Raw genomic sequence first — 21,045 nt, forward strand, 5'->3', positions numbered from 1 at the left:
TTAAAACTTTTCGTTTCAGCACATATGTGTTATCAATAACCATGGCAAAGCCAAATACAGAGTCTAAGGAATAACCGGCTGGTCTGAACTGGAAAACTGACAGTCCCCTTGAAGCATCTCCTGAAGAACAATTGAACTGACATCCGTCCCATTCAGCCTGGACTAAAAAGTGGCCCCTTCTTTCTAAGGGGGAAAAGAGACTTTACTGCAGTCAGCCACCTTCATCTCCTTTGTAGCAGAACTTGGACAAGGCAAAGACCGAGAAGTCATGATCTCTCTCTCTCTATATATAATTTAGTGTTATAAGTTAGCAACTAATTAGTTAATTCATTATAATCAGTTATGACTATAATTAGTTACTATGAGATAGTAAGTGATGTGGCATTTATTTGTTGGCTTGATTATCCCTTACCTTGCTCCAATCTTCTTTGTGAAGATAGTGAGGGCAGCTGCGCTATTCACAAAGCCATTCTGCAAGGATCCGCAGCTTTGTGCCTCCCAATGGTGCATCTTGTTGCTTCCAGTTCTCTCCAGTAACCTATCTGTGCCTTCTTCTGAGCCCTTCTTTTAAAGCTTTCTTGAAGAAGCTCAGTGTATATCAGAGGTGGGGAACTGCAGGCCCTGGGACCAGACACCTTTGTCGGCTCCTTGGGACTTTCTGCAAGCCACACCCTCTTTCCGCAGTTCACCCCCCTCACTAGCTCTTAGAATCATAGAATTATAGAGTTGGAAGGTACCCCGAGGGTCATCTAGTCCAACCCCATGCAACACAGCAATCTCAACATGTGGTCTACCATCCAGTTTGGAGCCATGCCTGACCCTGCTTAGCTTTGCAAATGTATTAGCAGTTCTTTGCACGCAAGTGTTTTCGCCTGCCTGGAATGTGCCCTTGAACTCTGATAATGCTTCATTTTTGCCTGGATGGAAAACAAGGGGGGAGTGTGAGTATGCATAAAGAACTAGTCTGCTCTACAGAAGTAAAATGCACATTGTTGCTCCGTTCAGTTTGGCTTCTGGCTCCACCCATCACAAGCATGTGGCCCTTGGAAGGTTCCTCCAAAAGGGAATAAGGCCCCTAGTAGGCTGGAAAATGTTCCCCATTATCCTCACAAGAACCTTGTGAAGTAGCTTAGGCTGAGGGAGAATGTACTGGCCTCAGACTCACCCAGCGAACTTTGAGGCTGAGTGGGGATTTGAACCCTGGTCTCCTAGGTCCTAGGACAACACTCTAACCACTATGCCACACTGGCTTTCAGGAGGCTTACAGTGGCATGCAAAAGTGCAGACTATATAATAATCGTGCTCTAAATTAATCTGTCTGTTCATCATGGCCACACTCAGTTGCCCTGGGCAAACCTATAAAAGGTAGCTCGGCTCATTTCCTGTATCTTGAGTTTTGTTGTCAGTAAGGTTCTGTTTTGCGGGATAACAAGATTCTTGAATCATTCATCACATTCAAGAAACATCAAATATACATTATGTTAACGGTGTGCTGGTTCTCCCAGGAGTACACATTGATTGATCCCTGATCAGTTGACATCCGCAAAGCTGGTGCTGCCCGTGGAGCAGGAACTAGTGTAAATGGTTTTCCTCTACTCCCATTAATCCTCACAGTGACCCTGTGAGCTAGACTAGGCTGAACAATATAGACTGTCCCTAAGTCACCCAGTGGCTAGGGCTAGGGTGATATCTGGTTTTCAACTTCATGATATATTGCCAGCGAAACATCGCAATATACCGATATGTCACAATATCCGAAATAAGGAATTAGTTGTGTAGAGTCACTCATATGTGATTCATTGTTCTAGGGCTACAGTCCTAAGTACAACTTGCTAGGGAGTAAATTTCATTGAGCATGGAAGGACTTATTTTTTTGACTAAGCATGCTTTAAGCCATTTGTATTTCCTAGGAATGTGTTTCCTAGGAAGGTAACTGGTTTTAATTCATATCTAGTCCCACACTGCAGAGTCACCAAGGTATGTGAATCTATAAAGTCCCCAGTGGGTCGGTTTCAGTAAATGTATTTATGGGTGTGTTTCTGATCAGCCTTTGTTACCCATTCATCCAAAATCATATGGAGCTCCAGTATAATAACATTGAATCTTAATGAATCTTTGCGAGACACTTTTGATTTGACCTTTCAAGGGGAGATGATGGTGTGTCATGAATGCATGGATGTACTCAACTGTGTTTAATACACTGAATTTTAATTGGAACCAAACAATAGCAGCCAAGCTTGGGTTCCCAAATGGCATCCTTTGTGTACAACATAGGAAAGTCATAGATTAGAGGAAAAAACCAAGACCCTCTATGAGTGAACATTTCCATAACCGAAACTAATCATGTACAAAGGGTTGCCTAGATGGCATATATTCTTTCTCAAATGTTTTCTCTCTCTCTTAATGATCCTTGTTTTTTCACAAGAAATTAACCTATCTATGAATATGAATATGGGGGTGTTGATACAGGGGTGGGGAAACAGTCTTTTCTGAAGATAGGAAACATTTCATGTCGCAAAACTCAAATCCATATTAAAAGCATCTTCAGCTTTCCGGGCTTTTGAGGTTTCCCGTTTCCTTTGCCATCATCTACAAAATATATTTTTCTCATTTACCTGTTGCAGTCATTGGAAGAAGGCCATTATGTGCTATATACAAGCTGCTCTCAATAACTTCCTAAAGGAAGCCAGTGCAAAAATATAAAAATCGAATGCAAGCAGCTTTGTTCACAACAGCATGGGGCCTATTGTTGTTAGACTGCAGTTTCCTTTACACTAATAAACAGTAAGGGCGCTTTGCTATATTAGAGATTGCTTTCGATTTCCCATCGCCTCTTCTTCAGCACAGATTTGCACACCCCACAAAAGCCTTTACGATGTACACAAGTGCTTTGGGGAAAACCAATGTAAACATTTCCTGTGTACCTCTGCTGTGGCCTGTACATTTTCCCTAGCTGAATAAAATGAACTGAAGTAACTACGGGATTTCCACCATTGTGTAATTAATTGCTCTCGCTGCCCCATGTTTATGCATATACAGATGGGGAGGTTGAGGATAGATTTTTCTGCGTGTTTCCTTTGTGAGAGAAAACAATCTCCACTCAGCTATCTGTCTAAGACAGGCATCCCCAAACTCGGCCCTCCAGCTGTTTTTGGGACTACAACTCCCATCATCCCTACCTACCACGACCAGTGGTCAGGGATGATGGGAATTGTAGTCCCAAAACAACTGGAGGGCTGAATTTGGTGGTGCCTGGTCTAAGAGATCAATCCTAAACTCCCTAGAAGGAGTGGCATTGGGTTCATTGGATCCTACAGATCTCCCTCACATAGGAGGAGCATGCAAGTTCAGGCCAATGGTCCAGTGAGTCCAGCTTCCTATTCTCACAGATACCCAGATGCCTATGGGAAACCTGCAAGCAGGACACAAACACAAGAGCCCTCTCCCCTCTTGGGATTCCTGCAACTGGTATTCAAGAAGCATTCCTGCCTCCAACTGTGGAGGCAGAGGATAACCATAATAGCTAGTAAGCATGGATAGTCACCTCCTCCATGAATGAGCAGAGGGAGATCTCTGTGCAAAGGAGGAATGTCAGGAATGCCCTGGTGTGGTGGCAGCAAGCTCCACTGCTGTTCTGTAGGTAGAAACACGGCCCATGATGGAACCTGAAATGGTGTCTTCCAAGGGCACATTGGGGAAGGCGATGACTCACAGAAATCTACACATCCTTGTTCCCCTGACCAACTGCAAAAGCTACACCAAACCTGGAGCTGGCATAGTTTATTTTCCCCCTGTTGCAGTTAGTGGGAGGGACATACAGTGGTACCTCAGGTTAAGTACTTAATTCGTTCTGGAGGTCCGTTCTTAACCTGAAACTGTTCTTAACCTGAAGCACCACTTTAGCCAATGGGGGCCTCCTGCTGCCACTGCGCCGCCATCGTGCAATTTCTGTTCTCATCCTGAAGCAAAGTTCTTAACCCGAGGTAATATTTCTGGGTTAGCGGAGTCTGTAACCTGAAGCGCATGTAACCTGAAGCGTATGTAACCCAAGGCACCACTGTACTGTATTTTTGAAAACCTGACTGCAGCAGGAAAAAAGAAGAAATGCTACTCGCCTCACAGGGTGGCAGTTTCTCCACCATGCAGAAACTCTCAGGCTTTAAAAATAATTCAAATTTATTTTAACACAAAATAAAAAACAACACATTTGCATTATTGGTTCTTAAAAACCTGAGAAAAGTGGTGTTTTGCTTGGCAGCTAAATGATAGCAATGAGGATACCAGGCAAGCCTCCTTAGGAAGGACATTTTAAAAGCAAGGCGCTAACCCTGAAAAGTTTCTCTTGTTATCACCCGACACCAGGCATCCTGAGAAAGACCTCAGGGTGGTGATCTCAGTGGACTAGCCAAATTGATGCAGGAGAAAGTGACCTAACAGGTATTTGGGTCCTAAACCGTGTGGGGTTTTAGGGGTGATGACCCAGCTCTGACACAGACTCTGGGCCGAGCAACTGGATTAATGGTACAGATAATACTGATTGAGGAATCTATCTTTGCTTTGTTTGTATATATATTTTTATTTTCATCTTGCATTTTAGTCTGATGTACTGCATACAGTTATTTTAATGGTTGTTTTAGAAAATATGGGGGGAAATAAATAAAGTGAAGTGGGGGAGATCACAACTGTTTATACATTTTATTCCTAGTCCCCGTGATCTCTTTGAGTCACTTGTATCCAGTGACCTACCAAATGCTGTCACCATCAGAGCCAAGTGATCTTTTTCAATCATGGTTGCATCTCTTGACTCATGAACTAGTCGGAGGGTGTTTATTCTTCCAATCAATTTAACAACATCTGGCAGATTATATAAGGCGAGAGGATGTTCTTTATAAACCGCCATGGACAACATGTTTCTCTGTTTTTTGCAGCCATCCAGTTTTCTCTGATTTCCCTCTCTTGCTCTCTAATAGCTGACATCCTTCCACACCCTGCCCCCAAAGATAAAAGCAGGATTGTTGCATCTATGAAAGTGACATCAGCATTTTGGAGTGTTCCCTTTCGACAATTAATTCAACTCATTCATCCTTCAGTTGGCTGGATCCCAAAGCTATCCAGGAGAAAATGACTGAGGATGACAAAACAAACACTATCCAAAACAGCTATATTTATAACCAGTTTAAGGGCTATATTTTTAATGGGAAACTTCAATCTACAAAGCAGTCCAGATCTACTGTTGTATGTTGTGTCCCAAGTATCCTTTCCCCACGATTCTGCCTTGTAATTCTGATTTAAAAAAATACTTTGTTTGGTGTCTTTGATAAACGAGGATGACATGCTCCTCAACATGCAACAGGCTTGCATGCAAATCATGCACATGATGGAATCTTCTGGGGTGAAAGGTGCTCTAAAAAGAGAAATAGTAAATAAATAAATAACTGCAAACACAATAGGATACATGCAGCTTTTGCAATAAGAACATATAGGCACCGCAAGTCTTGCATAAATACACACTGGTGACTTGTGTCCACAATGCTGAGAGATGCGCAGCACAGCGTGTACATGCATGTTGCCAACCCAGACAGCATGCATGATGAAAACATGCATGGCAAAAGCAATTAAGTTCTGCTCCTCTCCATGCCATCAACGCTGCCTAACATAGGCATTTGGCCAGCACAGCCTGCTGTCAGTGCTACTGTTATCACTACATTGGCACGGTGTAAAGTTTCTGTTCCTGCACCACACAGGCCTTTTGCCTGCATCCCCATCACAGCCAGGAACTGTAACTCAACCACAGGATTGCTCTGCTAGTGAACCTTATTCATGGGTCTGCCGCAGCTCTGAAGGCAGAGTAGGGAACTCCATGATGGCAGGTGCCCCACAGAAGGGAGAACATGAATGAGAAACTTGGCAGCAAATGGAAGCACTTCCCTTTGGCTATGCTGTTTCATTTCTTGATTCCTCCTCCTCCTTAGCTGTTGCATCCTTGGAAAGAGCCTCCCCACCCCGACGCACAAATGCTCTTGTACCAGTTCCCACTGTGCGAATAACAGGGCAGAAGAGCACATACGGCATGTGTGAAGAAGATCAAACTCTGAATTCAAGCCACTGTTGTTATTAGAGCACTGCAAGGTACTCTGGGGAAATTGCATCGTTTTTCTTTGGTGTGCAAACGGTAGCATGCAATTTATTAATTATTATTATTACCATCGTTATTATCAACAAGAACATCAATAGCAGCAGCAGAAATTACTGTAGCCAGCATTAATAATAGTAGTAGCGGTAATAGTAATAATAATAATAATAATAAGGCTTTAAAATGGGGTTAGACAAATCCATGGAGATGACTACCAATGGCTGCGAGTCATGATGGCTATATGTTGCATCCAGTGTCAGAGCAAGGATGCCTCTGAATGTCAGTTGTGGGGCTCATGAGTGGGTGAGTGCTGTTGCACTCCTACCCTGCCTGTGAACTTCTGATAGGCATCTGTCAGAGCAGGATGCTTGATAGGCCTTTGCTCTGATTCATCAGGGCTTCCTAGGTTCTTTTGTTCCCCAAAGGGCTCTAGCATAAAAGGAACCTCAGTGACCTTGGACCAGTCAGTATCTAACTATCTAATCCAGAGCTGTTACAAGAATAAAAAAGGGGCAATCATTTAGGAGGAGGAAATTGGTCTAAGAGGAGGATGCCTTGGAGTCTGATGAGTGGACAACCCTTACTGGTAATGGCAGCATAGGAGGGGGACTGGTGGCTGTTAGTCCCTCCCTGCCAAGTTATCTCCCCTGACATCTGCACCACACACTTAAAAGCACACAACTTTCCCCAAAGAATCCAGTGAACATAGGAAGCTGCCTTATATTGAGTCAGGTGATTGGTTCATCCAGCACAGTACTGTCTACACCAGGCTTTCTCAACCTGTGGGTCCCCAGATGTTGTTGAACTACAACTCCCATCACCCCTAGCTAGCAAGGCCAGAGCTCAGGGATGATGGGAGTTGTAGTCCAACAACATCTGGGGACCCACAGGTTGAGAACCGCTGGTCTACACTGATAGGCCAAGGATGTCCAGGATTCCAGACGGGGTTCTCTCCCTGCCCTCCTTGGAGATGCCAGGATTGAAAATTGGAACATTCTGCTCGCCAAGCCGATGCTTTGCCACTGAGCTACAGCCTTTCCCTGAACTCTGTGGGAACTGTAGTTTGTTAAGGGTGCTGGTAGATTTAGCTTTGTGGGAGGGGGGGGGACATTCCCAGGTAGTCACCATGTGCTTTAAATGTGCATTGGGTGTGCTATCGAATGTGTGGTGTGGATCCACCCTTACACAGTTATCAGCTCTCTTACCTACTTTACAGACTGAAAGAAGCGGAGAAAGCAGATGGAAATTTAATTTTCATTATTTTAAAAGAGGCTTCTGGTTTGTGTCCAGCTTGATCAGAGTGGAAAGGCTTGCTGGCATGCTGAGTACTCAGCAAGGAACTCTTTGTACCCACCAGTGTGCCCAAACGCTTTGTTCCCAAAGCTGAGACAACAGATCTGCTATGAAATAGAGCCTTCGGTTGGAAAGCCTTCCCTGGCTATTGGACACGCAGATGAGCCATTCTACCAGCATCAAGCACATGCCTTGATCCAGTAGCCCAGTGCATTCTTGACATGAAAGGGAATGGCTACTTGACCTAAACAGAGTCCACTTGGGACATCCAAGCACAGAATATTAGCCCAATCCTAATATAGTGGACACCTGGCTCCACATCCAAAAAGGAGACGAGCCAAAGTCTCAAATTGGTGGGTGTTTACTTCTATTTATGTAAACGGAACCAGAAGTAAGAACGTGTTTCCTGCACAGAAAGGGAGAAGGAAGTCCGGATACATTTGTGGAGCTGCCGCCGCAAAATAGCCCAAGCTGTCTCTCTCCAGAGAGATGCAGAAATATTCAATGAGTTCACTCTCTGGCACTGCCTAGACTCCCGTGGCGGCTCTCCAACCTTGTCCTGAGGCAAGGTGAAGTCACTCTTTCTGGCAGGGAGTTTTATGGCCAGAAAACTCTGGGCAAAGTTTGTCCCAAAGATGTTGCCTTGTAACCATAGCTCAGTGTTACGCAGGATGTCCCAGGTTCAAAACCTGATATTTCCAGGTAGGGCCAGGACTGTCCCCTGCCTGAAACCCTGGAAAGCTGCTGCCAGTCAGTGAAAACTATACTGAGATATCTGGGACAATGGTCTAACTCAGAATAAGGCAGCTGCCTATGGACCTGTCCCCAGGGGTGGGTGTCAAGTGTGCATGCAGGAACCAGGCCCTGTGACCAATAGGACTTTGCAGGACTGGGGCCTTCCTAAGTTTGTTCTGAAGAGGCAAGGTGTGGCCTCACAGGTGAGGCCAATTGGTAACTCACAGCACCTGGTGGCAAGAGCTGGGAAGGGATATAAGGTCAGCATTTCCCTTCGGCTCTTTGCCACAGCAACACGCTTCCTGCCTTTAGCTTCTCGCTTCCTGATCCTTGAACCTTGGCTTCCTGACCCTCGGACCCTTGGCTTCTTGACTCCTGGCTCTCTGACCCTCGGACTCTGGAACATGTCCAGAGGAGGGCAACCAAAATGGTCAAAGGCCTGGAAACGATGCCTTATGAGGAGCGGCTAAGGGAGCTGGGCATGTTTAGCCTGGAGAAGAGGAGGTTAAGGGGTGATATGATACCCATGTTCAAATATATAAAAGGATGTCACATAGAGGAGGGAGAAAGGTTGTTTTCTGCTGCTCCAGAGAAGCGGACACGGAGCAATGAATCCAAACTACAAGAAAGAAGATTCCACCTAAACATTAGGAAGAACCTCCTGACAGTAAGAGCTGTTCGACAGTGGAATTTGCTGCCAAGGAGTGTGGCGGAGTCTCCTCCTTTGGAGGTCTTTAAGCAGAGGCTTGACAACCATATGTCAGGAGTGCTCTGATGGTGTTTCCTGCTTGGCAGGGGGTTGGACTCGATGGCCCTTGTGGTCTCTTCCAACTCTATGATTCTATGATTCTTCTGGACCCCTGTTCCTGCTCCCACCCCGCCATCTTGCCCCTGGTCCTGATGTCCCCTGCCAGAACTTCGATCACCCGTGAACCGGACCATGGCAGTGGGGGTGGCAGCAGCAGTGTCAAATAGAAGGGTTTCCAAGCAAATGCATTCTTTCCAGATAGCAGAGCAAGCAGACCTAGGAGAAATATAGTGTGGGATGATCACAGACGCACTTTCAACTTCAGGGCCACTACTGCAAGGATTCTGTTTCTTTGTTGATTTAAAGCCGCAAGAGCATATGCTAATCTATCACTAAAAAGGCACTGACTGGAAATATGTCACCAAAACAGTGTTGGTCTGGAGCAGCTTTTTCTTGGTGACAATTGCCATATTGGGCAAATGAAAGCCGCTCTGGAAAAGGAGCCACTCTAGGATCCTTGCGCAGTGCCATCTGCAAGGTACTCTCTCTCTCTAAACCTTGCAAGCTGTTACCAGAGAAATTGGCAGCCGGCGAGGCCGGCATGCCACATGAGTAGGCAAGAGGGTAAAGGCAGCTGAATTAAGGCCTCTCTTCAAGCACGAACAACAATATTAGTCTGCTTGGTATTTATACGCTATCTTTCATCCAAATTGATTTCATGGTGGTTTACAGCAAGATCAAAGAACAAGCACAAAGTAAAAATGGAACACGCTAGGGGTCCTGCTTACCAAACACAACGTGCTCCCTGGAAATTGTTCGTCAGGCAAGCGTTCACATAAAGAGTCTAGGATTTTCATTGATTTCTATGGGCACATTTTCAATCCGGGATTTTTCTGATCTATCACCTCACTTTTTCAATGGTTTCTTCCTGAAACAGTGACAGCCAACTAGCCAAGGAGAGACAAAGGAAAAACCTGATTTGTCTGATGTCTCCTGCTCTGTGATTTGTCCAATCTCTCCTGCCCTCTGATTCTTCTGATCTTGCTTCCTCCCTCCTTGCCTGGTTTCTGCCCCCAAATGGCTGCCACCAACCGGCGAAGCACAAACAAACAAGAATTAAAGAGGTAAGTGAAACGCAGGCTGTTCAGATATCTGTAGAATGTATAGTGAGGTTTGGGCATAATTCTTTGTTTGGATAAGTGAATTTTCACATAACAAGCAGGTAGATATCAGGACCTGCATGTACTCGCCAATTATGAACCCCCACACCTCCTATAGTGAACTCTAAATACATAAGGCAGTTCCTGCACAGCCCTTGGGAAGCTCTCAAACTATTTTGTATCTCGGGTTCCACAGTAACATGATGACTCTATAATCAACTTTTGAGAAATGCAGGGACTCTTGGGTCTTCATACAACTATCCCCCACTTTATGTGTCATGATCACATAATAAACATTTTCCCTTCTGCTGGTAGAAATTAACTATTTTATGAATGTAGCATTCCAGGTTAGATTAGAAAAACGCATGCCCATGCAAAATATCGAGGAAGCACTGATAACGCACTGGTCTGAGGCACAGCCTAGGCTATGAATCCAGTCTTCCTCTACTTCAGGAAAGACGGGGGAAAGTTCATGGCCATGGCTTCCCATAATCTACCATCTAAGAGTCCACCAGGTTGATAGAAAACCTGCTAATGCAGGGAAGGGCAACCTGATATTGTTGGTCTCCAACTCCCATCATCCTGACCAGTGGTCACTGGTTCCTCATCCCTGGTCTAATCCTTTTTGAAGAAAGGTGGTACATATGGCAAATTTGAGGTTGGAATGAGTATATACAGTACTGTGAGTTCCCTTTAAGATACATTTCTTTCTCTGATTTTCAGTAAAGAGATAGGAAGTTAAAAAGTTATCCCAGAAAATGCACCCTCCCTCTCTCATATTATATGGGTGCGCCACATGTGAAAATCATGGAAAGTGTAAATTAGGAACTGCTGGGATACTTCTATCTAGAAGGGAAAATAAACCAAATGTGGATTGAAGAAATGAAAGAGTTTCACAATAGTGAAAGGATGGTCTTTAAACCCAGAGATTGGCTGGGGGATTATGAAGGCATCTGGGGGCAGTTTATAGAAGATTATGTACATGACACATAGTGGCACAGTGACAGGAGAATGGAAGGCGAGGGAAATAACCCATGGTGCTTTCACAATCCCTGGCTGAGCCCCTTCTGTCCTCTGTGCACTCACATGCTTCAGATCCATTCTACTACCATCCCTTCCCGAACAGAATCAGCCTTGGCATTTGCACCTCTGATCAGTCTACAGCTGATGGCCAGCAAAGAACGTCTGTTACGGAGCCTGAGAGGATAATGAAAGCTGTGCCTCAGATGCTAAGATTCTGACCTGTTCAAATTCACACAAACAAGCCATGCTTTCTGTCAGCAAGGGCCAAGTGCATGTGAAACCTGATAGGGCTCCATAGCATCTTTTATCTTCCTCAGATACTAACATTTATAATTTGATATTTATAAACTGATTAAAACTCATGTGGAAGATTTCTTCACCCAAGGCCCCATCTGCACACTTTTATATGTTTAAATCAGCATCACACCACTTGAAACAGCCATGGCTTCCCTGCAAAGAATACTGGGTACTGTAGTCTGTTCAGGATCCTGCGTGTTGTGAGGGGTCCCCCTCACAGTTACAATTTCCAGAGTGGTGCAACAATTAATACCTCTTTCTAGGGAACTCTGGCAATTGTGGTTCTGAGAGGGGGGGGTTGGGGGGAGGCTCTTAGCAACTCTCAGCACCCTTAATGAACTCCCAGGATTATTTAGGGAAAGCCATGACTGTTTAAAAGTGGTATGATGATGCTTTAGATTTATAGTGCAGATGGGGCCTAGGTGAAAGGTACAGGAAACAGCATCCAATTGCGGGAGTACTCAGGAAGCAACTACAGGGGAGGGCTCAAATAGTGGGACAGCTGCCCAGATATCCTCTATAATCATTCTGGAGGTGGCAAGGGATGACATTTGCCCATTTAAGTGGGCCTGGATTTAATGACTGAACAATCGTAAGATTTCCCCTTTCCCATCAGTGGCTCAGACTAGGAAATATTTCCAGACAAAGGACCCAGCTATCCTATATGACTGTCCCCCCGTGTCACTTCTTCACGTAAATGGTAAGAATGATAAATAAACACCAAAGCTGGCAGGTTTTTATGAAGAGCAAGTGAATGGAGGAGCTATAAAGGAGAGAGACAGGAATGGTCAAGGATACAGTACCAGGAGGATTCAGCAGAAATAATGAGCTGAATATGGACAAAGGAAAAATGTGTTGGGAGGCCAAATATCTGGAAGAAAGAAAGAAAAAAAAATCCTGACAGTGAGGACTACTAGACTGTGAACTAATTTCCCGAGGGAAATAGTGGGGGATCCATAGCCCGAGTCATTTCAACTGGATGAGACAAAGAACGGGAGAATTAAGAAAGTGGAGGGCAGTTTTGAAGTGATTGGACCTGGGGAGGTCATGGCGGGGGAGCGAGCAGGGAGCATGCGAGCTCGACTGCTTGATGATGTAAAAGCTCCTTTCAGTCGCAATTTCCTTTATTCTGAAATGAAATAATATGCCTCATTCAAGGGCCAGTTGAGAATGGGCTGCCAAACCTGCAGCTGCAAAAGTGCTCATCCCTCCAGGGACAGGTTGAAATGCTAATATGATGCTTACTGATCAAGCCCCAGTATTGTGTGTTCTGCAATAGGGTCTTCTGCTTCACGCTGATTGATAGCAGCCTCAGTGGAAATAAATGCAAACCTGCTCCAGAAATCAGGAGATTGTCCCGTGTTTTCAAAGCACACTGTGGAGCCCAGCAGGTGAGTCTGGAATTAGGAGAAGGAAGGAGCTGGGACCTTCCTAGACACCCACGACACCTCCCCCAAAATTGCAATTGTCAAGTGCCAGAAAATAAATGAATTAGGAAATTGCCCCTCTTGCTTAGTCTAGGACAGCTATGAGGCAGTCATGCCATAGTGGAAGTTTGTGTGATATATTATATAAGATTTGGCTGACTAGCATTGAGAAGAAAGAAACCAGCAAGTCTAGGATTTTAATGAAGCAGCTGTTCTCTGATAAAAGGTTTCTGGAACATTCATGGCACAGCATACAGCATTGAGTGAAAATGTCATCTTAGGGCCCAACAACATAGGAGAACTGCAGGGCCGGGCTTCTAAATGTGAGAAAGCATGAATCACCTGAAAAATGGTTGCTGGATAATGTAAAATAAGCAGCAGCAACTACAAGGCATGTGGGAAGTCAAACCCTCCCTCTGCCTGTCACTTTACCCTGTGCATTTGTCCTCAACCACCCCCTCCCACATGTTTTTCTTCCAGCTCTGCTCACTTTTGGTATCTGTTAAGTTCTTCTTTAATATAAGGCAGGGTTACTCACTTTTGTAGGCTCAGAAGAAGAGGCCATTTATCCTCAAATAGGTTAACCTACAACTGTATTGGAAAGTGAATGTAGCCATAATAACAAGCTAAAGTGTCCTCGCTCTAACCGATAATAACTGGAGACAAAGCTTAACTTAGCCGCCCAGAGTGGCTGGAGAAGCCCAGCCAGATGGGTGGGGTATAAATAATAAATTATTATTAAATTATTATTATTACTCTACCATGACCCATTAATATAGTATTAGAGCCTGGCTGAGGAGAAATTGCACTGAGTGACAGACTGCAAACGGAAGTATGGCAAGGGAGGTAGCAATGGGCTAAGGGATCATCACCCCCAAGAATGGCCCTACTGTTAGGCAGAGTAAAGTGACTGCCTCATGCGGCAAGTGCTGGAACAGGTAAGAGCAATCAGTACTGAAGTAAGATTCAACTGCAGATCCCAGCAGCATTTCAGTCAGTGGCATATACAAGTCAACAGTGTTTTCCACAGTCAAATGATGAATATGTATGTGCACATTGTCCCATAATAAAATGTCAGGCTACACAGGTGCAACATTAGGTGCTGTTTGTTGTCTCTGACATAGGGCCAGTTCCATCATAATGCCTAATCATGATCTGCAAAGGCCAACCACAGTTTGTCATGATATCCAGATTGATAAACCATGGTTTGCAATCAGGCACCAAACCCGGATCTGAAACTATGGATTAAAACTGGTCTTGAGTTGTTTGGGTGCGCATGTTTCGCCAACCTAGATTTAATATGTGGAAAGGGAAGCCGTTATCTGACCACCATGCTAGGTGCGCAGGGCCTCATTTACTAAGCTAGGATCAGATTGTGGAAGAAGTGAAGAAATGAAAAGGAATAATAGGAGCCCTTTATGTTTCGTCTGTTTCCTTCAGCAAGACTCAAGCTGGCAGTCAGCAGCAACTGCCTTCTGTTCCTTGTGTGGTATTGGTTTACCTTATCTTGGCACTCTGGCCTGAATGCTGCCTTCCTTGCAGAAAGAGCTTCTTTTTTTAAAGGGAGAAACCGCTTTGGACACTGTCAAAGTAGTGTCCACCCTAAAGCAAAAAATTGTTTCTGAATTGTTCAACAGATCTGCTCTACTAGTTTTTAGATGTTCCTGTTTTTCAGTGTTAGAGGAGAGTTCAAAATATGGTCTGAAGCTCAACATCAAAAAAACTAAGATCATGGCCACTGGTCCCATCACATCCTGGCAAAAAGAAGGGGAAGGAATGGAGGCAATGAGAAATTTTGCCTTCTTGGGCTCCATGATCACTGCAGATCATGATTACAGCAGTCATGAAATTAAAAGGTGCCTGCTTCTTGGAAGAAAAGCAATGACAAACCTAGACAGAATCTTAAAAAGCAGAGACATCACCTTGCTGACAAAAATCTGTAAAGTTAAAGCTATGGTTTTCCCAGTAGTGATGTATGGAAGTGAGAGCTGGACCATAAAGAAGGCTGATTGCTGAATAATTGATGCTTTTGAATTATGGTGCTGGAGGAGACTCTTGAGAGTCCCATGGACTGCAAGAAGATCAAACCTATCCATTCTTCAGGAAATCAGCCCTGAGTGCTCACTGGAAGGACAGATCGTGAAGCCGAGGCTCCAATACTTTGGCCACCTCATGAGAAGAAATGACTCAGTAGAAAAGACCCTGATGTTGGGAAAGATTGAGGGCACAAGGAGAAAGGGACAACAGAGGACGAGATGGTTGGACAATGTTCTCGAAACTACCAACATGAATTTGACGAAACTGCGGGAGGCAGGGGAAGACAGGAGTGCCTGGCGTGCTCTGGTCGATGGGGTCACGAAGAGTCAGACACGACTAAATGACTAAACAACTAAACAACAACAACAAGCATTACTTTTACTACTTGGTTGGTTGTTGCTGTGATCTCCTTTGGGAGGAAGGGCAAGTAACACTTGAATTTGAATGTCAATCCCCAGCATCTCCAGGTGAGACCAGGAGAGAACCTTGCCTGAAACCTTGAAGAGCTGGGCAAGGCAAAGCAGACAAGTGCTGAGCTACATGGACCAGTGGTCTGACTTAGTATATTTTCCTATGTATGAATGTTATGTAGGATGCAACATGGTTTGACCATGAAATTCAGCTTCCTGAAAACCTTAGCTTTTACTTTGAAAAATTGGTTCAATTCTCATTTTAAGACAAATGCAGCTAATATGCACTTTCTGAAGCAATATCCGAACCAAAACAAAGCCATCCTTCAGAATTTGCCCTTCCCAGAACTTTGCAATCCAGTTCTCCAGCAAAACAAAAAAGGTACAAAAACACATATATTCAGGGGTGCATAAAAATGCACTTATTAGCGGAATAACATACAAAAATACATTTTATTGGGAGAAATTGCTTTGCAAAAATGTGTGTATTAGGATAAATTTTATACATATACAGAGAGAGAGAGAAAGAAATTCTGACTCAGATGGTGATGAATTCTCAGAAGGACTTTTAAAAAGACAAATATTGAACATGTGGGAATATAAGAAGTGAATTTAAAATTGGAAAAATGAGAAACTAAGAGAAACCAAAGTTGACAGATTTGGCTTTTCCTATTTGTGATACACAAAGAAAGCTGCCTGATACAGTGAAGCCGATTCAGAATGTGCCATTTTAGAAGCCAGATTTAAAGTAAACTTGATCTTCCTTCTCTTCCTCTCCCACCTTATCCTTCTCCTGCTCACATGTCCATACCTGTGCTGTTCATCTTCATGTCAGCATTTTGCAGACTATGTTTGTTACACCGCTGCCCTCCTCCTGAATTTTTGCCTCAAGTTGTTCCTTCCTAGTGGCCTCTGTTCTGCTTTTGGTGCTCCTGCAGTCCAGTTTCAAGGCCTCTGAAATATTCACATTGCAAAACTCTGTCGCATTAAAATCAACAATCAGCTGGAAGTCATCCTTCTTTCATTATATTTGGCAATCGAATCTGGAGCGTCTAAAAAGGCCTCCACCCTGCAGCTGTATCTCATCAGTGATCCTGCTTAAATGCAAGGAGTTGGCAGGGACAGCAAATGTTCCCCAACTGCAACCTGTTTCCAAGTGACATCGCAGAAGCATTTTTAGAAACAACTTTCTGTGTCGCTCTGCAGCAGGGGTGTCTGGAAAATGTGTTGCTTTGATTCTGAAGTACATCTGATGTGCTTCCCCAGCTGATTAAATGGACTGGTTCATGCACACATGTGATTCTCGAGTCGCAACACACTACTGTGTTACTGAGTTTCAACATTTGCATGTAAGAATCATCACAGAGCAAACACAACACAGGCAGAACATTTCCATAGGCTCACATACACAGCTGAGTTCATGTATTTAACTTTGCACATTGTTCACTGCCATTATAGTGGCACAGAAGTACTTTTATAAATAAATGAAAGAGCTAGGTAAAGGTGAAGGTAAAGGTAAAGGGACCCCTGACCATTAGGTCCAGTTGTGACCGACTCTGGGGTTGTGGCGCTCATCTCGCTTTATTGGCCAAGGGAGCTGGCATACAGCTTCCGGGTCATGTGGCCAGCATGACTAAACTGCTTAGGCGAACCAGAGCAGCGCACGGAAACACCATTTACCTTCCCGCCAGAGCGGTGCCTATTTATCTACTTGAACTTTGTGCTTTCAAACTGCTAGGTTGGCAGGAGCAGGGACCGAGCAATGGGAGCTCACCCTGTCGCGGGGATTCGAACTGCTCACCTTCTGATCAGCAAGTCCTAGGCTGTGTGGTTTAACCCACAGCGCCACCCGCGTCCCTAATGAAAGAGCTCTGTCAGTATAAAACCTGGTATTTGTAGTCTTCTCCCATTGGCTCTAATGGGAGAGATAGCTCCTCCAGCTCCACTTTTTGTGTGTGTTTGGCCCCCTTCCCTTCCTGAATTCTAGGTGGCTTGGTGCTGCAGAGAATTTGCCACAGACCAGAGGCACAGCTCTGTGCCCGCACATCCCCAGCCATAAGATTGTTCTGCAAGCAATCAAGTAATATATGTATTTGTGCGGGGTGGCATGAACTGAGCACTGAATAAATAATCGACTTTCATAACACCTCAGACGGTGCTTTTCAAGGACGTCGGCTCACACATTCAATTATGAATCATCAAGTGTAGGATAATCAGTTAAGAAGAAGAAAAAAGTGTGAATATGCACTTGTGAGCCAAGCCTGATGATTATGTCACTGAGTAATGAGAAACCGAACAGTGTACATATGTGTATAATCCCTGCTCTGGGATAAATATTATTAAGGGTAGCAGAGAAATACCATACTCGCCCTATTTGGGGGGAGGGTTTAAATCAACCTCCATCTCCATGTGGAGCAACGGTGAATGTACAAAGCGTTCCTTGCCATTTGTTAATGAAGGTGAAACTGAGCAGGAATATCAAGCATGCATTAATTGGCACAATGTCAATGTTGCTAATTAACCTCAACAAAGGAATGACTCAGTATGTATGTCAGTTTCTCATATAATGTTCATTACAACACATGTAGACGTGCAAGACTCAGTACTTCCTTTTGTCTGAATCGTCCACCATTCAGCTTCATTGAGTTACAGCCTCAAGCATTACGTATATGTATCTTGCACCATGCAGTAGATACATGTACAGTGGTCCCTTGATTCTCAAATGCCTTGGTACTCAAACAACTTGGAACCCAAACACTGCAAACCGGTTTGCGAACTTTTTTCAGAAGCCAAACGTGATCCCTTTTGAATGTTACGCTTCCGATTTGAGTGCCACACTTTCGTTTTGAGTGTTACACTGAGGTCTTTTTGTTTTTGCTGTTTATTTTGCGTTTTTGTTTTTGCGACTCTTTTTTTTTTATGACTGTGTGGAACCCAGTTCAGCTACTGATTGTGTGACTTCAGTACATTGTTTATTACTTTTATTTTATGGATCAATGGCCTTGTCAGACAGTAAAGTTCATGTTAAATTGCTGTTTTAGAGGTTGTTTTTAAAAGTCTGGAAAAGATGAATCCATTTTGCATTACTTTCTATGGGAAAGCGTGCCTTGGTTTTGGAACAGACTTCCGGAATGGATTAGTTTTGAGAACCAAGGTGCCATTATACACCTTTGTCGTGTCCCTTTAAACAAAAAGCACCTTAAGAAGACAAAATGGAAGTGGCAGATACTGTGATTGTAATGTGAGAGTGCCCTTGTGACACTTATAGAAGAATCACAGCGCCCTGGAAGAAGCAGAAGCAGTAGAAGGAGATACTAGGTGAAATGCGCATAACGTGACAATTCTGGTTTTTGGTTCTGTGGGGCTCTGGGGCAAACTGTCCTTAGTGAACTCTGCTTTTTCTCGCTGTTTTTACAACAGCCAATTCACTTGCCTTCTCCTTGAGCACATTTATCACAGCTGCCCAGAGGGGAGGTAAAAAGGTAAAGGACCTCTGACAGTTAAGTCCAGTTGCAAGCAACTCTGGGGTTGCAGCGCTCATCTCGCTTTACTGGCCGAGGGAGCTGGCGTTTGTCTGCAGACAGTTTTTCTGGGCCATGTGTCCAGCATGACTAAGCCACTTCTGGAGAAACCAGAGCAGTGCACGGAAATGCTGTTTACCTTCCTGCCGGAGCGGTACCTATTTATCTACTTGCACTTTGACATGCTTTTGAACTGCTAGGTTGGCAGGAGCAGGGACTGAGCAACAGGAGCTCACCCCATCACGGGGATCGAACCACTGACTTTCCGATCGGCAAGCCCAGTGGTTTAGACCACAGCGCCACCTGCGTTCTGGGAAAGGACAAGCCAATTGGAGGAAAATGGCCCCCTCTCCACTCTTGCCACTGCCCACTTGTTTAGGCTGAAGCCGTGAACAGGAAATGACAGTGAGGAAGAGGAGGAGCTCCAGGTATTGGCCCTGGGCCCCTTATGGGGACATGGGCCTTGGCAGGTGCCCAGTGATGCTGACCACTGATGCTGGCCCTGGTCACTGAGGGATAAGGGGTAGGGTGCATGCATTGGTAGTGTGCTGTTTCCTGGTAGAAGCAAATGCTCAATTTAACGCTGACCTCAAATGCCAGCACCCTGCCTTGCAAGTGTGGATTCATATTCACAAGACGTAATTGCGAGGCGTTGCCATAGGAAACAAGTGCCTTTAATAAGAAAAGTGTAGGCAGTTGTAGACTTTGGCAGGCTAGAGCGAGTAGGAGGCCATTTGGCTTTCTGGAATACACAATCATATTTGGTCAATAAGGGATGATAATGCGTTTCTTCACCCCCTGGGCCCCTGCCAAGGGACTTCGTGCTTCCGCAAAGATGGAAAGATCCTTTGGTTCCCCATCTTGCTCATCCCCATTTTGCCTTTTCAAACCTCCTGCATCCGATGGTATTAAACAGGCACAGAATCCCAAGAGAATTAGTGTGGCGGCTGCAATTATCTCCATTGCATAATTAAAAGCATTGCTGTCCTTGATCACAGGCCACCATGAGCCAGAAACAGGGAAGAATATGGTGGCCCTGGTTGCATTGTCTTGGCGGCAGCCTGGATGGCGGACTGGGTTGCAGGAGAAGTTGGGTGGCTAAGATAAATGAGAGGGTTTGGTAAGGAGTGAGGAGGAATGCTTGCTACCCTTCAGCCCAGCCTGGGTCTCCATTTTCCTTATCCTTTCACTTGCCTGGAAGAAACTGTTCGCAAAGATAAGCTGAACCACTTTTATGGAAAGCCCTCTTCTTTCAATTTGGGCTAAAGGTCTTTCTCACCCATGTGTGCATGTGGGGAGACAACAGAAAGGAATCAAAACAGCGATCAAAACTGCCCCTGGTTCAGGGATGGTACAAAGTAGAAAATCTACAAGTAGGACCTGATGCAAAGGCCATGTTTGCACCATAAAAATTGCCCTAGTTGCCATATGTCCGGGTTTTCCTGGGCATTTTGCCAATTTCCGGAGAAACCTGGATGTATGGCAGCCCTACATTGAAAGCACTATAATAGCACTTTAAATAGCGACATCTTCCTCCAACGAATTCTGGAAACTGACATTTGTTAAGTGCGTTGAAAATTTATTGGGAGACACCTGTTTCCTTCCAAAAAGCAACAATTATCAGAGTGATTTAGCAGTCAATTCCGCTTCCCAGGCAACTCTGAGAATTGGAGCTCTGCAACTGGCTGGGTATATCGCTAGTTAAAGGTATTGTCTATCATAATTTCACTAGTATATCTACAAGTGACTGACTGAAACTGCTAAGAAAATGAAGCAAACTTCCTATGACAAATGAGCCGGTTGCTTGTGGACGTAATGTGCTTTCCTGCTTTTGAGCTGTGCCAATGCGGCTGGGGGAAGAATGAGAGAAAGAGGGGGGAACGAGAGAGAGAAAAGGAGGAGGCAAAATGTGTGTGTGTTTGTGTGTGCACATGAGGGATCAATGATATGCAGGCATGTGCATGTGTGAATGGAAGGATGAGGGTATGTGAGAAAGGGGAGAACAATTAGATGAATTGTGTATGTCTGAGTAAATGGTTGAATGGTGTGTGTGATTAAAAGAGAAAGCATGTGGGGTGGTTCTGGCCCCTCCTACCATCTGCTCCAACCCCTGCCCCTCCTGAACATGTGACCCTCTACAGATCACCGCCAAGAGAATGCAGCCCCATAGCGGGGGAATATTCCCTATCCCTGAGACAGATGAAGTGACTCTGTTTAATAAAATCCTTAAAATAAAATAAAAAAGGGGATTCCATCGTAAG

General features: G+C 44.6%; 1 protein-coding gene and 1 long non-coding RNA gene across 3 annotated transcripts in view; one reads left to right on the forward strand and one right to left on the reverse strand.

Moving 5' to 3' along the window:
- The window catches only part of PRTFDC1 (phosphoribosyl transferase domain containing 1), a 49,635-nt gene extending 44,461 nt beyond the window's left edge, over positions 1 to 5,174 (forward strand). The window contains exon 9 of one of the 2 annotated variants that reach the window (XM_083705137.1): positions 4,971 to 5,174. In XM_083705137.1, the coding sequence (XP_083561263.1) occupies positions 4,971 to 5,027 (57 nt within the window). In that variant the 3' untranslated portion in view covers positions 5,028 to 5,174. Of the gene's footprint in view, positions 1 to 19; positions 2,977 to 4,970 lie in introns of those variants that run through there. The other variant, XM_083705136.1, reaches the window with a different exon arrangement.
- LOC310828136 lies at positions 2,397 to 16,684 on the reverse strand. Its single transcript, XR_014556711.1, has 3 exons — positions 16,065 to 16,684; positions 9,698 to 9,990; positions 2,397 to 5,404 (listed from the first exon to the last, which is right to left on the reverse strand). It is a non-coding gene; the product is annotated as an uncharacterized lncRNA (long non-coding RNA).
- Between the last annotated feature and the right edge of the window lie 4,361 nt (positions 16,685 to 21,045).

This window comes from Podarcis gaigeae (assembly GCF_964106915.1).
Source record: "Podarcis gaigeae genome assembly, chromosome: 12".
Classification (NCBI taxonomy): Eukaryota; Metazoa; Chordata; class Lepidosauria; order Squamata; family Lacertidae; genus Podarcis; species Podarcis gaigeae.